The following is a 16,669-nucleotide window of genomic DNA, read 5'->3' on the forward strand; positions in this document are numbered from 1 at the left end:
AGGGCGATGTCGTCAGCGGGCCCGGCCCGACCGCTAGCCTGACTGTCCCCAAAACGCGCGGACCTGGCTGAAGCCGTGCCGTGGCCGGCGGTCGTCACCGCCCGGGCCGGCTCTGTCGGGTGGAGTCTGGATGGCGCAGAGGAGACCCAGAGAGGTCTTCTGGAACACTCAGGTACATACCAATACGTGATACCATGGTATCACGGTATGCACGATACCGTGGTACCTCAGATAACAGTGTAGGGTTGTCGGACAACGGCGCAGGGTCCTGGGTCCTTATAAGGCAGCATTGGCTCTTAGAGGTCGGCGTGGTGGTATTCTTCGGAAATATACATATATACATACATATACCTACATACATTACATATGCATAGCCCTCTGCACACTGCGTGGTAGGTGTTCTTTTTCCGACAAAACCGATAATAACTCGAATGCTTTATACTATGCAATCGGTCATTCGGAAGCCGTAACAGCAAGACGCACGGGACTCCACGCCCTAGATTGGGCTTATCATGGTACACTATACATTTTCCATCCAGTTTGGTAACAACACACAAAAGTTGATATTTAGGAAACAAAGTTTTGTATTTTGTTGCCACACTAGGCGTATACTTTGTTCAGTGATAGACCAAATCGAAGGAGTGGAGCATGGCGCATATACATAAGTGCAATGAGATCCGACCGACTGATAACATAGCCTTAGTGTTATCGGTTTTGTCGAAAAAAGAATACCTACCACGCGGTGTGCTGAGGGCTGTACACACGTGGGCTCTCAAAGGCTGGTGTGAGTCCTCAGCTAACAGTTGGTCAGCAGACCACAGGCTGATTTGGAGCCGGCTGAGATCAATATGGGCTCCTCAACGCTGCGAGTAAGCACGTTCACTGTGCACTGCACTCTGCAGGGCCTGTAATCCCGTTTCAGGGCCTGCCCTGATCTGCAAAAAAAAAGACGGCAATGTATCCTTCTATATATCTATACAAAAGACCGTTTTTGCCGCTCGTCCGGGAATTCGCTCGTAATGAATTGTTAAGATAAGGTGGATGTTCATGTCTAGCAGAGGTCAAGTGTCGATTTTGCTCCTCATTCTCAGTCAGAAAGTATTTGATACGACACGGGGTTCCGTTGGACCCCCATTGCCGTTTGGCCCCTGATCGGGCTAAAGCTTCGTGAAAAAAAAAACGAGAGTGTTGCCCGTGACGAAAGGAAGCCGATGATGCCCAATTTTAAGGTCCTAGGTCATTGGTTAGGCCGTCGGGAAAAAGTCCAAAAGTCGGGAAAATCGGGACCTAAGAAAGTCGTAAAGTGTGGCTGTCAAGGGGTTTTTCGGGGCTCTGGCCTCTGATCACGAATATCGTGTTAGTTTTGATCACAGATGATGTCTGTAAGCATTTAGACCAGGTCGGGTCAGGTCAGATCAGGTCAACCAGTAGGGGTCGTGACGGGTATTCGTAGTACGTGTCAACCGCCTCTGACAGCTTCGTAACATGTTACGAAGTCACCAAAACTACTTCGTAAATGTTCAAATGGTTGCTAAGTTCGAATTCAGCTCCAAAAACTAGCAAAGAAACATGTAAAGCTCGAAAAAGTGAACCGAGGTCACCAAAGGTCAATGACCTGACCTGACCTTCAGGTGACCTTGACATCCACCCAAATGCATTGGAGCAACATCAAATCACATGTTTGATGCGCGGCTAATGCGAGCCGACACACGCCGAATCGCGATTCCGGCCAAACATGGCCTCGAGAAATAGGTCTCAGGTCAAAGGTCACTTGAGTCAGGGTCATGAAATTTTCAGGGTAGTTGTAAAATTGATCAGCTCGAGGGTACTGAAAGTTTCGTCGCGATCGGCCGCTTTTTGCGCAAGTTATTCGCGAAAAAAACATGGGGGGTTCATCCGACCCCCCTACACATGCGAGGGTTAAGGTCCAAGCGGTAGGTAAGTGGTTGACCTTCCAGGTCAGGTCAGTGACCAAAAAGTCGGAACTAGTCTGTACAGTCAGTCTTAAAAGTACCGCGCCAAGTTACTGTGGATCCATCAAGCCTGACCGAGGAAGGGCCTGCTATAATTTGGAAGTCACCGAACCAATTGACCTGGGGAATGGACGAGGACATTAATTGCTTCGGTGACTCAAATTTGTTAGAATTTGTTGTCATTTTAAACATTAAACACATATTGAAATGATTTATCAGTCAGTCCTAAACTGAATTTATCGCAAGAAATTCCAGAGGGCCGATGAGGATGTGCCCTCACTGGCGTTCAACTCTGATATGACCAAGGCTTTATATAGGGATATGACAGCAGGCAAGAGTAAGACGGGCCACTACGCCGCTGCCACACTGTAAAAAATGATAGCACGTTTTGTGTTATATGGCCAAAAACGACTCGGTACAGCCGTATCTCATAACACGCCACCGTGTTTTCTCATACACGGTAAATCCGTGCTACATAACTCGGTATGAGTTTTGACTTTCCAAAAAGTGGTGTTCCGTAACTCGATAAAGACGTGTTACCGAGCTCGATAACTCGCCAACATGTTTCTAGCGTATCGAATAACGTGTAAAATAGCTCGCATTAAAGATGTTAAGTGTTCAATAACACCACTGGTGTTTCTGGGCTTGGATAATTATCGGCTACATAAACTTATTTGTGTTAACATATCCGGAAATTAGATGTTAGTAAACTCGCCATAAACGTGTAACGTGTTTCGTAGCTCGGTTCGTGTTCATATACTTCCCGTCCAGTACCTCCTTTTAGAATGTATATTAACGCAAAATGAGCTGCATTACACGATTCAATGATCACGTTGAATGAATATATGAATATATAATTCATGTGGACTTATTGCGATGAAAGGCGTACCTTCTTTGATGCAAACGGGGCTGTAACAGGCCCAGCCGCGTTTAAACAGAGGTAACGTCTTTAACCGCAATAAATCGACATGAAGTATACATTTATACAACTCATTCCACATAATTATTGAGGCGTGTAACACAGTTCGTTTTGCTTTAACACACATCCTCGTTAGCCAAGTTCATTAAGTCTCAGAGTACAGATCTACTCATTATATATTTCAACAGATTGTTCACAGTAAACAATACACATGCGCTCTGAGCCTCATCAGAAGTAACACCACGGCGGACGAGCAGTGGACAGTGGTCCTCCGCGATCAGCAACACTAGTATTGTGAAAGACACCTATGAACAACACGTCTTTGGGCCTGGCGATGGGAGAGTAGAGGTGCCGTTTCACATGCATTCTCTGGCGCGGTCTTCAGCTTGTCGAGCCGATCGTCGCAACGATTTTTTTAACGACTTTCCGGTCGACATTTGGGAGAGCTATTGCGTCAATACTAGCTGGGAGTTCTGACCGCTGGGGCATTGAATTTTCTCGTTGAACACGGGGCCGCACAAACTAGGAGGCGCACACTCAGAGGCGTGTTGTCTTCGGAGATGGCAGCCCCGCTCTCCTCCACCTATGACACTATAGCGGTACGAGAGGAAATTCTAAAAAGCATCCAACTTCTGTTCGTGTCTGAAATAAGAAAAAAATAATGTCAGTAAATGACGAAGTGCATGAATGAACGGCATAAAGATACATACTCTAACCTTCGCACGGGTGGGGGGTCGGGGGGGGGGAGCGTTGGCCACACCTGCCAGTTTTTTTTGCGAGTGTAGAAAAAAAATCGGCGAGCAGCGCTGCGAAACTTGGCATAGCTTATAATACATCAATTTCACATCGTGAGTAATATTTTCGATCCCGGGTCACATAAGGTCAGGTCACAGTCCAAGTAAAGTGATCATGCCTCTTTAAACTTTGTGATTCAGTCATTTCTAAAGTATATTCGTACATCCCAGAAGTTTGAAACTCATGCTATTGCATGAGCTTGTCAGTATGAACAATTTGCATTTCTCGGAATTTTGATATCTGTGACGTAAGGTCAGGTCGATTTTGTGACCCCTCCATTGACTTTTAGTCAATGGAAAAAATTAAAATCCGCTTCTTTTGGCCGTAAATACCCTCAAACATCGGGACACAGATGAACATGTCACAATGAACCGGAAAATTGCACCTGTGACCCCCTTTAATGCCTCTGAGGTCATCTCAGGTCACGAACCGTCTCAAACAGTTTCTGAAAACACCAGGAATGTGTTCAGCTTAACAATACGAATCGAATGACTTGCAACATGACCTTTTCCGTGACCTTGACCTCAGGTCAAATTTTTATGTTGACCTTTTCGGGTCTTTTTAAGTTGACCTTTTCGGGTCAACTTATAGGTTATTCGACGCGTCTCCCCGACGTCATTTTTCTTTGACCTATGACATCACAGGACGGCAAGCAAGGTCAAATTGTAGCTGTTTATAATGACAAACATTTTATTAAAGTGACTTACCTATCATTTAAAAGAGACGACAAAGCGTTGATACCTATTTAGTCAGGAAGAGAGGGGCAAGTATCGTAGATATTTCTCTAGACTACTTTCAGTACCTAACAAGTGCTGAAAAAAAATCGGACGTCACAAGAACAGTCGCTTTTTATTTTTTAGTCTTTCAAATAACTATATCACTGGCAGTTTTACAGACACATATTTTGTTAATTTTTAGGATGTGTATGGTTACGAAACGGGAGATGTTCAAAACCGTGACACTTTTTTGAGACACCCTGTAAAGGCAATAAGGAATAAGGATCTCTCCGACATATGCTCCGTTTTTAACTTCCCTAAATTAAAAAAAAAAACTGGAGGAGTTTTGAGTGTATAAATAGCAAAATATTGATATATGATATCAATATTTTAGAAATATCAAAACATTGATATTTCTTTTTCGGTAATTTTGTGGTAGCAGTTTCCTTTGCCATGCATTTTGTACCTAATGTGCGATTTTTGAGTCTTTTGATTGAAAATCTATTTTGTGATTTATTCCCGTGAACGACTTTTTTTATTTTTTAGACGGAAAATGTCCGAACATGACCTCAGTTTGACCCCCATAACTCATGACCCGAGGTGACCTAGGACGCATTTTCAGGAGTTGAGTGAAATTGATGTCCGGAGGAGTACTAGAATCGGCGAGTTAAAAATCGCGGCCGTTTTTGAGTTATCAGCGTAAAACAACAGGGGTGCCTCCCACTCCCCAGCGGGTCGCGGGCGTCGCGGGTTAAGCTCGCACCCTTTACTGAAGTGACCGTCCCTTGACCTCTAAATGGCCATTCCCTGCCATTATACTCTACACGAAAGGCCAACGTTTATAAACTAATACCTACATACTTGGCGATTGGGTAAGTTCACCATCGACTCTATAGTTTATACCTATTATCGGTAACGTCCAACATCAACCCTGATCAACCCAATAGCCAATGCACATCAAAACAAGATACCTATAAGAATCATCAAAATACAGACGGCTGAGTTTCGGCGTCCGGATCCGTCCGCCGGAGGAGGCCGTCAGCCGTCGCTATGGCAACGGCCTGGCGCTTGGACAGCGGGACCAGAGCGGGACAGCTGACCACGGGAGCGGGACGAGAGAGGGAGAGCGCAGGGGTAGAGCGGGGCGCCGGGGCGCCCGGGCTCTCATCGGATTTGGGTAATCGGTTATGCTTTTGACGATAATAAATATGTTAAACATGTGATTTTAATTTTCAATATCGGCTTCATATTATAGAAGGCAAAACCCTAGTCTACTAAAATACAACAGAGTCCCATGCAGACACTAATTGTGATTTGTGATATGTGAAATAATAAATCGGCAGAAATAGGACAATACCTTCTTATCCTGTTAGCAGTTGAGCCCTTGGTTGAGCCGCATTCATCAAGGAATGAAGTCCTGCCTCACAGTCTTGAGCTCTGACTGTGGGACTTGGAGATTTACCTTCATTCTGCTCATCTTGAGCCGTATTCTGAAATAAATAAATTGTGTCAGTTCGCAGCCAAACAGATGTCTACCTACTTCTTATCCACAGACAAATAGAAAAGCAGAGGGAGATACCATGGAAGAGAGAGAGAGAGAGAGAGAGAGAGAGAGAGAGAGAGAGAGAGAGAGAGAGAGAGAGAGAGAGAGAGAGAGAGAGAGAGAGGGCAAGAGAGAAACCAGGCAGACTAATTATAACTAGCTGGTAGATACATGGCAAAAGTTGAAAAGGTACAGTCAAAATTATTCATGTAAGTAGCATGTTTACAAACGCACACATAGCCACCAGTGGTGGAGTGGCAGAATGAGAATCAGGGCCGAGGGCTCCTCTTTTCCATCCATAACGCCACACTAGTCACTACACGAATAATATTTATGTAACCACGCCTAAAAGACATTTAATATCACTGATGTTATTGCTAAGAAAAATTTGGAGCAAGTATCGCTTGTACTTACCAACAAGACGTCAGACGCAGCACAGACACGACCTCCCTGGATCGCACAAAGATGGCGACTGAGGCCCACGCGGCGCTGCATTTGGCGCGAAACTGAACCGAGTAAGTTAACAACCCACAGTGTTAATTGGTGTTAATGTCCCTCAAGATCGCGGCCCAAATAACCCCATTCGGGTTTTTAAACTCGACGCAGAGGGGTAAAACACGGCAACGTGTCATTCAACACGGTAGAACCGTGCGCAAAAATGCTTCCACAAAATCGTATTCGTGTTTCGGAACACAGTGTCCGCCAATTGCGGGTATGAATACATGGCGATTACTCGAACAGTGTCATTGTACATGGGGATTCCGAGCTAGTTCATCCTGATTTGGACTAACCGTGTTTTGCTTCGCAATAAGGTTTAAATTACTCGATAAATACGGATTCATTAGCAAGTTAGTTGTTTGAACACATCGTTAAAGTGAGTCAGAAAACTCAGACTGTGCTAACATTTTTTACAGTGCAAGTGAAGTCAGTGCTGCCAGATAGGGAAGGCTGTAATCCTCCAGATCAGTTACAAAAATCCTCCAGATTCCTCCAAATCCTATTGGTAGATATAGAAAGGCGGTCTTGGACGCTGCGGGGGGCTATACCCCCCCCAAAAAAAATCACCAAATTCTAAAAACTCATCGGATTTCGAATCCTTTCGCACTGCTGTGCAGTTTAAAAGATACTTTTTCTAATAAAAGTTGTTTAGTTATCGTTTTATCCTAAAAAAACGAAAATTTTCGTCGATTTCGGGCGCTGCAGGGGGGCCGGGGGCATTTGCCCCAAATGTCCCCCTTAGATCCGCCAGTAGTACCCTCGTAGATACATATAGCTACAGACTAAGACATTCTGCAGTCTCACGGTGATAAAGGACGTGAGATATCCTAACGGGTAGGGTGATGCTGGGCAGGAAAATGCCTTTTTAGTCTTGAATGTGTTATATTTTTCCATGAAATTGAATATAATAATCGGGCGACAAATCCTCCAGATTTTCCTCCAGAATAAAAAATCCTCCAAAAGCGAAATTTGTCCGCAAATAGAGTTCAAAATCCTCCAGATTTGCGGAAATCCTCCAAATCTGGCAGCACTGAGTGAAGTTCGCTGGCTGTGCGTTGAATGCGAGGTGCACGCGCGGTCCATGCCATTTGCCCTATAGATATACCGTCTATGCGTCCCGTGCGCTAGCAAGCCGCTGTGCGTCCGTTGCGTGTGCGCCCTTTTCTGCGCCGTGCCGGTGGTCTGAGTTTGCATTAAGTGCTGGGGGGGGGGGGGGGCAGGCGCGTAACCACGAGTCTGAAGTTACTGGGGACCACATGCAGGGCGGCGAAGACCAAATATTATATTTCCAGATGTGTGACATCGTGAGATACGTGGGTTGAGTGGAAACTTGTTGAGAATAAAATCTAGCCAAAATATTTTTTTTTCTTAAATCGATCTGTCGGTTAACTTCGGTTCCTTTGCATTTTAGGTGTCTTAGAGGAAACTTGTTTTATTGGCAAACACAAATTCTAAATATACCAGTAAAGACTAACGGACCGAGCGAGAGGGTGATCCTTGCACATGCGAAATTTCGAGAGGGTACAGCCACAGCAGAAGTAATGTGGGGTTTCAGTCATGGGTATGTTCTGCTTCTGAAGATTAGGAACGATTAGCCAGACTACAGTGAAACTTTGAATGTAGCTTATATGTATCGTCACCCTTGCAGCTGCAACTTTAGCTATTGACATCTTCTTTTCGATCACTCCGCATTAAACAATCGCCAGTCAAAGCCAACCGTTGAGATTGGTAAAACCCTACATTACTTTAGCGGTGGGCTGTATACCTCCAACTGACTTGTGCACGGCACCACACTAACCGGTCCCTAGCGATGTGCCAAATTTGAGCACAATCGGCCCAGCCGTTCTCGAGATCTGGAACCGGCACCCTGCACGTGCGCACGAGCAAATGGGTCCCAACTGACTTGTGCAATATGCACGGCACCCTATGTACTAACCGGTCCCTAACCGTGTACCAAATTTGAGCGCAGGTCCAGCCGTTCTCGAGATCTGGAATCGACCCCTTGACGTGCGCACGCGCAGCAGCACCCCAACTGTGGCACATGGATATGCACTGCCTAGTGGGTGCCTACCTAGTACCTACATGCCAACTTTCAGCACCATCGGCCCAGTATTGCAATTGTTACAAAAGTGACACCTCTTCGTTTTGCACGTGGCACGTGGTCACCCACATGCATCGGGAATAGTCCAATAACTACTTGGTATGAAGGAATGAAGCTACCCTGCAAAAATTACCGCATGTAAATCGGTCAAGTGCTGAGATATAACCCTTGCAAAAGCGTCCGAACGGCCGGCCGGCCGCTCATACTCAGAAATTTCCGTTAATATACGAAAGACTCCGCTCGCTTCGTAATGAACATAAAATGCCTATTGTCGAAAGACATTATTAAAATGTTTGACATGCATCCTGGCTGCAATGACACAATTGTATCGTGTCACGGGCGTTTCCTTCCCATGATGCACGATGCATCAACAGCACAACACATGGGCTCATACGCCTGGTAACACACGTTTACAAATCATCTGGTGTAGGTATATATAATTGTACTTGTGCTGTGTACTTACAACCTGATCTACGAATTGTTTTTTGGCACAGTGAGATAACTAAATCATTAACTAAGCCCATCACGGTCACAGTCTACAATGAACATATCATTTCACTCATATCACCTACGCGTGACACCCATAGGTGGGCAAGTCCGTTAAATCGCTAATCCGTTAATTATCGGAACTAAATTTTGGGTTAACAATGAACGGACTCGCTAATTTTTTCCACGTGTAACGGACCGTTTTAGTTCCGTTACTTTTCGGCTCCGTTAATCGTTAAAATTTAGTCCGTTAATCCGTTAATCGTTACCTACTTTGCAAAACGGGCTACCCTGTCAGACGAAAACATCGAGCGCCTGGTGTTCTTGAAAGGAAACCGTGCTCTCGCAGCAAACCTGTGAGTAGCTACTAGGTGTAGCCTATAGAGCAACTGGCAGTGCCCCCCCCCCCCGTACTTGATGGTCTTATAACTAACGCCATTGAATTGGAAATGAAAAATTGGCCATAAAACATGCATCGCACAACCTTAGGGTTGGGTTCATGTGGTGACCCTTGGTGACCTGACCTGTGACCTGACCTGGTATGACCAGTGACCTCTAATAGCAACATATGTACTAGGCAACTGACGCCCTATCGCTGATTTTCGACAAAATGCGTATTACTCGGTGTTCTAGCGCTTTCCCTAGAAGACCCGTGAACGTTGAACTCTTTGACCTGACCTGTGACGTCATCGGTGACCCCGAGGTCAATGAAATTTGGTTTCCTGCAACAAACTTGACAGGGCTATGAATTTTCCGGATCCGTCCAATAGTTTCGGAGATACGGGGGGGGGGCAACCCCCCCCCCCCACCGCGCGGAAGGTGGCCGGGAGGCCCACCGCCTGCCTGGTTAACCCTCGCCCGTATTGGGGGAGGGGGGGGGGGGATCGAACGGACCCTCCTCGGTTTTTCGCGAATAACTCGCGAAGAAAGCGGCTGATCGCGACGAAACTGCGTCAACCAATTGCAGGGCTGCGGAGTCGATGGATTTTCGGCGACTCCGACTCCGACTCCGGCTTTCAAAAACCAGCTCCGACTCCGACTCCGACTCCGGGCAGAATTGTCGACTCCGACCGACTCCAACTCCCGACTCCGACTCCGCAGACCTAGCAGGGCTGCGGAGTCGACAGATTTTCGGTGACTACGACTCCGACTCCGGCTCGGGTTTCTAAAATCGACTCCGACTCCGACTCCGACTCCGGTCACAACTGTCGACTCCGACCGACTCCGACTCCGACTCCGACTCCGCAGCCCTGACCAATTGTACGTCACCTACCCTGAAAATTTTATGACCCTGACCCCAATGACCTGTGCGAACACAGAAATTGATAAGCTTTGTATGCGCTGAAGTTGGGCTGCACCATCTGAATACCATATTTTGACTGTACGATCTTTTCCTCATACGATCTTTTGACATACGATCATTTTCCTTGACGATCTTTTGCGAATACGATCTTTTGTCCGTACGAGCATTATGTCGTACGATCTTTATCCATTACGACTTTTTTGGCATACGATCATTTTCCTTGACGATCTTTAGCGAATACATTTTGTCCATACGAGCATTATGTCGCACGATCTTTATCCATTACGATCAATTTCCTACGCTCTTCTGCAATACGATCTCCTGCTTTACGATCTTTTGTCCGGTTACCCTTTCATCCATGATACCTACTCCTCACAACTGCTGCTGATTAGATGACAATTGGTCTCTGCCACAGGAGGCTGCATTCTCTGCTATTTCTGAAGACGCATTTTTACCTTACTGCATGTTAGCACATCGCCGATAAACCGCACCGATATCCGAAAATTGGGCATCCTGCACTGATGTCTTGTCGAACAATTTGTGTTCAGGCTGACTTACCCAAAACACATGAAACGATCACAATGTCAAAAAAGGGCATGTATTTCCAAACGATTGGCGCACAAGTCATATGCCCACGTCACATGCCGGACCACTTGACGTCTCGGCTAGTTACGGACCACGTAGATGACCTTGGTGGGGGGCTCGGACTCTTCGGTGAAGGGATAGGGACGAACTCGTGAGGACCGGATCGGATCAGGACGGGTGGCCGAAGACTGGACGGGACGAGTGGCCGTAGTCTGGGCAGGACGGATGTACAGGGTCTGGGCAGGACGGATGGCCGTAGACTGGGCAGGGCGGACAGCGGGGACCTGGGCAGGACGGACAGCGGGGACCTGGGCAGGACGGACAGCGGGGACCTGGGCAGGGCGGACAGCGGGGACCTGGGCAGGGCGGACAGCGGGGACCTGGGCAGGGCGGACAGCGGGGACCTGGGCAGGACGGACAGCGGGGACCTGGGTAGGGCGGACAGCGGGGACCTGGGCAGGGCGGACAGCGGGGACCTGGGCAGGGCGGACAGCGGGGACCTGGGCAGGACGGACAGCGGGGACCTGGGCAGGGCGGACAGCGGGGACCTGGGCAGGGCGGACAGCGGGGACCTGGGCAGGGCGGACAGCGGGGACCTGGGCAGGGCGGACAGCGGGGACCTGGGCAGGACGGACAGCGGGGACCTGGGCAGGGCGGACAGACGGGATCTGGGCAGGGCGGACGGATGGGATCTGGGCAGGGCGGACAGCGGGGACCTGGGCAGGGCGGACGGATGGGATCTGGGCAGGACGGACAGCGGGGACCTGGGCAGGACGGACGGATGGGACCTGGGCAAGACGGACAGCGGGGACCTGGGCAGGACGGACAGCGGGGACCTGGGCAGGGCGGACAGCGGGGACCTGGGCAGGGCGGACGGATGGGATCTGGGCAGGACGGACAGCGGAGACCTGGGCAGGGCGGACGGATGGGATCTGGGCAGGGCGGACGGATGGGATCTGGGCAGGGCGGACAGCGGGGACCTGGGCAGGGCGGACAGCGGGGACCTGGGCAGGGCGGACAGTGGGGACCTGGATGGGCCGGATGGACGTGGACTGGGTGGGCCGGGTGGACGTGGACTGGTCGGGACAAGTGGGTTGGATCTGGGCGGGACGGTCAAAAGATGTCTCATCGTCTGTGGCCCCATGCTCGTCTTCTTCATCCGAAGCAGGATCGTCGGCTGCATTCACGCCCATCGGTCCTTTGCAGCTGGCACATTGCAGCCCAGGGAAGCCCGGCATCTCTTGAACTCGGCGACAGTTAAGCCGAACGACTGGAAAAGAAAAAAAAGTTATGAGCGGGATCAAAGCGCGTGGTGAGTCAGTCTTTCAACACAAAATCTGAGTACGAGAAGCCAGCCCCGGCCCGGACTCTAACGCTTTCAAGAGGCTCATACACCCTTTTACACCGTAACTGGCAACTCTTAATGCATCTAGATTCTAGGAGATCGTAGAGGCACGTGTCAACTAATGGGGGGGGGGGGGGGGTATTTATATGTGTTCTATTACCAGAGTTATAAATTGGATAAATCATAACAATTTTTAACAACGCTGGAAATGTGTTAGTGCTCAGACAAAGTTGTGGAAGCGAACAATACTATATTGCTGTGTATGTTAATTTGAATATTTTAGTATTATTGCTAAATACATTAATGCTATTTTGGTTTTGGTTAATGCTATTGCTAAGCATTAAGCATGCATCGACCCGCGCACCGACGGAGGTCCGCGCCAACTTGGAACAGACGGGGGGGGGGGGCGGAACGCCCCCTCCCCTGGGATCTCGAGAACGAAGCAAGATGCGACGAGCGGTTGATGACGTCGCATGACCATACAGTTGCCCAAGAGCAAAAAGGCCCCAAGGTAGTCAGGGTTGACCGTGTATGAAGTCATTCATGGTATATTGAGATATTGGGATACTATTAATCCCGGAGTTATGCGCCGCTCCGTTAAAAGCTGTAACAAATGCGAGAAAAATTCATGATTACTTATTTATGTCAACTGATAGCCTTTGAGGAGTGGCATCATTCTGCAGTCAACTGTAGAAATGGAAATCAATCTGGAATAATTCGCATGTTACTGCCTACCGAATGTCATTGGAGGCTCAGGTAGCGTGGGCTGTCTAAAAAGCTGTTATTGCTTATTAACCCGCGCCCTGCGGGGGGGGAGGGTGTTTGAACACCCCCCCCCCCTCCCGGTTTTTCGAGAACGCGCCGCCGTTTTTGGCACACCTCATCATATGGAATTAATGGTATCTGACTGTTTTTCGCGAATAACTTTTGATAGAGGCATGCTAGAGCGATGAAAACATCTTGGTTGTGTTTGGCTCGACGATACGGATCGACTGATATGCAACTTCACCCTAACCGGTCAGGTTATGACCTTGACCTGATTTTAAGTTGACCTTTCAAGGTGAAGTGATAACTCATTCGACGCGTCTTGACGAGAGGAACACGACGCTGGTAAAAGAAAGTTCGTGCAAGGTTTGAGTCAGAAGTTGTTGCAGAAAAAACCATTTCCGAAAAAATCGGCTATTTTGGCAGTTTTTGCCCCCTGCAGGCAAAACCATTGACGGTAGGTCAAATCCGAGGGAATTATTCAGAAAGAACGTTAATAGGGCTATCAAATGAGTTTTTTTTTTCCGCGGCGCTGTAGCTTTATTAGTTTCCGAACTGTACGTCGCTTTGTTGAAAGTTTTCGACATCTGACCTACAAATCGGCGAATTTTGGCCTTCACTGACCTCTAATGACCTGGCCAAAAAGTGGTCGAAGTGATTTCTTCCTTATTTTTGACGCTCTTTTGAACGCCACCTTCCGCGTATCGCTACGTGGCCCAGGAGCCGAGTTAGAAGGGGGGGGGGGCGTTCAAACACCATAATATCACCATAATCCACGCCCCCAGCAGGGCGTGGAAATCCAGGACCCCCAGCCGGGCGCGGGTTAATGTAACGCCGAACTTACTGAACAGTGCCTAAATTATACCGCACCCCGACACTGAAAAGATCTGACGAATGACATGCGCTATGCCTAATATACTTTAATCTGGGCCACTTTCACATGCACTACGACGAAATGCACTCTGTGACGAATATCGTGCCGCGATTCAATATATGAATGCACTACGCTGTACTGTTGAAATCGCCTGCATTATTACTGAAATGTGTGCACTGGCGCCTAACCTGAGTGCTGTTCGGGCAGCGCATCCTATTGCAAAATTTTGCACCACGCATGCGCAGTTGGGGTCTCTCGGGTGCCAAGCTCCGCCCTTCGGCGTATGACGTCACACGTGTGACGTACGCTCGCGCAAAATCTTTCAGTTTTGCGCAAGAAGAAAATAGTAGCTGCAGGAGGCGAAAGTGGCGCGAATTTAGGTTTACCCTCATATATTTCTTATTGTAAGTGGTTAGTAAGGTGTTATTTTGGTATCATTATCTTTCTTTTCAGTGGCACATTGCTATTAACCACATTTGAACGCATTTTACTCAGTAATTAAACGAAACACACCAGTCCATCCGCGCCACGGTTCGCCGCGTGTCGCGTGGCCCTCGGCTTTGCAGGGCCGGCGGAGAGGGGGCGGAGCCAGGCGGCTGACATCATCGCATGTGTGACTTCACACTCAGCAAAATATTTTGCGCGGACCCGAACAGGGCTCTGGGCGTACAAAGGTGTATATACAGCCATCTGCCAAATTAGAATAGACACTTACAGCGGTAGAAGCTCTTCATGATGAGCTCCTCGGCTTGATTTGGCGTTTTTCTGCCGTCAGCGCCCACACATTTAAACGCCCTGTCCAGCTCGTCGTCCCCGAAGGTGTCAAACTTCAGCGTCGTCTTCTTACCTCGCCGATAGCCGATCAGAGCCAGGTGCCAGTCTTTGCCTTGCAGGCGAGATACCTGAAAAAAAAAGAATATTAGGATTGTTTGGTGAGACTGAATATCAATGCTTGCTAAAAAAAAGGCGTTTGCTGAACTATACTGTATTCAACCGACTGTATCCAACCGCTCAACACCAAAAGCTGTCAATCTGGTGAACTCCTCTGGATTATTATGCCTCACCCTTGAAACTTTCTATGATAAAACTTTACATCAATTGACTTGTTTTGTCAATTTTCCTTGAAATTGACTTTTGAGTGATTTTTCTGAAAATGTTATCATAATAGATATTATGGATAATTCTAAGAGATGCTTTGTCGTTATCTTACGACGACCTGCTATTTCTAAAACTTGGCAGCCTTTACTTGTGAGCTCCTTGCCAGTTTTCAATAGTTTTCAGTTTTCACCGCATCCTCAGCTGTTTTCCGGCACAAGAGTCTGCTGTCGTGTGAGGTCGTTCAAAACACTGTTAGTCCCGCATGGTTTCTTCCCTAAAAAAAATCATCCCATTTTTTATGGATAATCATCATCTGTACCCACCCTCGCCAAAACATTGCCATGCATCAGTTCCAACTTAATGGAACCCTCCCACCTTCAAAAAGTAATGAATTGGCATAAAAGTGATGTCCCGTAGTTAAAAAAGAGGTGGCAAAAGGTGAAAATTTTGGGAACCAGACTCGAACCAGACCCGGCTTGACATTTCTGGAACCAGTCGGACCCGGCCTAAGTCGGAATCGGAACCAGTTGGACCCGTTTCCTAAGAGTCAATCAGTTCAAACTATTTGTAGGTATCATTAGCTGCATCATGTAAAAAAAGTCTTTTCCCAACTGGGGATACTTATGAGCTACCTGAAAAATCTTGGAGCTACCTGCTACAGTGTGCAAAGCAACATACATGAGCAAATGCTTCCTTTCCATTCACTCCATATCTTGCAATCATGTGTAGTGTGCGAGTTGTATGGTTTATTGAAGGACCCGGTTGGACCCGTAAGAAAGTTTCCAGGAACCGGTCTGGCTGGACCCATACAGGTCCACAGCCCACACTGGCTCTTAGCACCGGGTACTCGGGTCTACATTTGGCACCTCTATTCAGAAAGATCCAAAAATGAATATCTACCAAATTTTACCGAACAATATTCACTGGTTTTCAAGATATTCGACTTTTATTTTTGTTTACTTTTTGGGACCTCCGCTGTTACAACGCCATTTGGAGGCAATAATTTTGTATCCTTAAAGTGCGGCAGCTGTTAGCACAAGCAGTAAATACCACCACGTTTTACCGATGGTGTAAGTATAAGATTTACAAATCGGTAGATCTCCGCTCACTTCACAAATTCTGCGGAGGCATTCAAATGCTAGCCCCCTAGAATCTGAAAACTGAAAGTTTGAAATTAAATACATATCTCCGAATTAAAGCAGTTCTCAATGTCGTGAAGTGCAAGCCAGGGACCCCAATTTGGCTATCTCAAAACTAATGTTAAGGTGGAATGGTCACCTTAACCATTCCCATCACTCCTTAGAGTTTATCAACTGACAAGATTTTGCGAAATCCATTTTCATGCCTGACCCATGGCCAGGGATAAACCCTTTTTGTGAGCTCATGAAGGGTCGAATAAATTTGAAAGCAATGACACTGCTTGAGGGCGGTTGTTTATTGTTACCAATGTCCATGCAAAATTTCGACGTTTAATTACTCGTTGATTCAGAACTATTGACGAAAAAGCATGACTGGTACCTGTCAACAAACTTTCGAAACACCCTGTACACATTGACAAATTTGACCTTCGATGACCTCTGGTGCCCTGACTTTTGACCTGACCTGAATATAACCCGAGTCATTTCGTCATTATCTGTGTAGCTCTTTCGAACGCCGCCCATCGCGTGC

At 47.5% G+C, this 16,669-nt stretch overlaps 1 protein-coding gene and 1 long non-coding RNA gene across 3 annotated transcripts; both read right to left on the reverse strand.

Moving 5' to 3' along the window:
• Nucleotides 1-3,050: 3,050 nt before the first annotated feature.
• On the reverse strand, nucleotides 3,051-6,867 carry LOC122391965. Its single transcript, XR_006258436.1, has 3 exons — nucleotides 6,361-6,867; nucleotides 5,761-5,893; nucleotides 3,051-3,534 (listed from the first exon to the last, which is right to left on the reverse strand). It is a non-coding gene; the product is annotated as an uncharacterized LOC122391965 (long non-coding RNA).
• Nucleotides 6,868-10,918: 4,051 nt separating this feature from the next.
• Nucleotides 10,919-14,953, reverse strand: LOC122391981 (transcriptional regulatory protein AlgP-like). 2 transcript variants are annotated; one of them, XM_043386368.1, is made up of 3 exons: nucleotides 14,619-14,953; nucleotides 11,732-12,189; nucleotides 10,919-11,155 (listed from the first exon to the last, which is right to left on the reverse strand). In XM_043386368.1, exons 1-3 carry the CDS (start codon nucleotides 14,635-14,637, stop codon nucleotides 11,000-11,002), a joined length of 633 nt encoding a protein of 210 aa, XP_043242303.1. In that variant the 5' UTR covers nucleotides 14,638-14,953; the 3' UTR covers nucleotides 10,919-10,999. The 2 variants fall into 2 exon arrangements, with proteins under 2 accessions (XP_043242303.1, XP_043242302.1); XM_043386367.1 differs by having other exon boundaries at nucleotides 11,420-12,189.
• Between the last annotated feature and the right edge of the window lie 1,716 nt (nucleotides 14,954-16,669).

Source organism: Amphibalanus amphitrite, unplaced genomic scaffold (genome assembly GCF_019059575.1).
Source record: "Amphibalanus amphitrite isolate SeventyFive unplaced genomic scaffold, NRLGWU_Aamphi_draft 000464F_arrow, whole genome shotgun sequence".
NCBI lineage: Eukaryota > Metazoa > Arthropoda > Thecostraca > Balanomorpha > Balanidae > Amphibalanus > Amphibalanus amphitrite.

Excerpts from the sequence above, each read along its gene's own strand:
- LOC122391981 (XM_043386367.1), bottom strand. Across the intron at positions 11,156-11,419 it reads CCGCTGTCCGTCCTGCCCAG|ACCCTGTACATCCGTCCTGC; the intron begins GTCCCCGCTGTC and ends CGTCCTGCCCAG.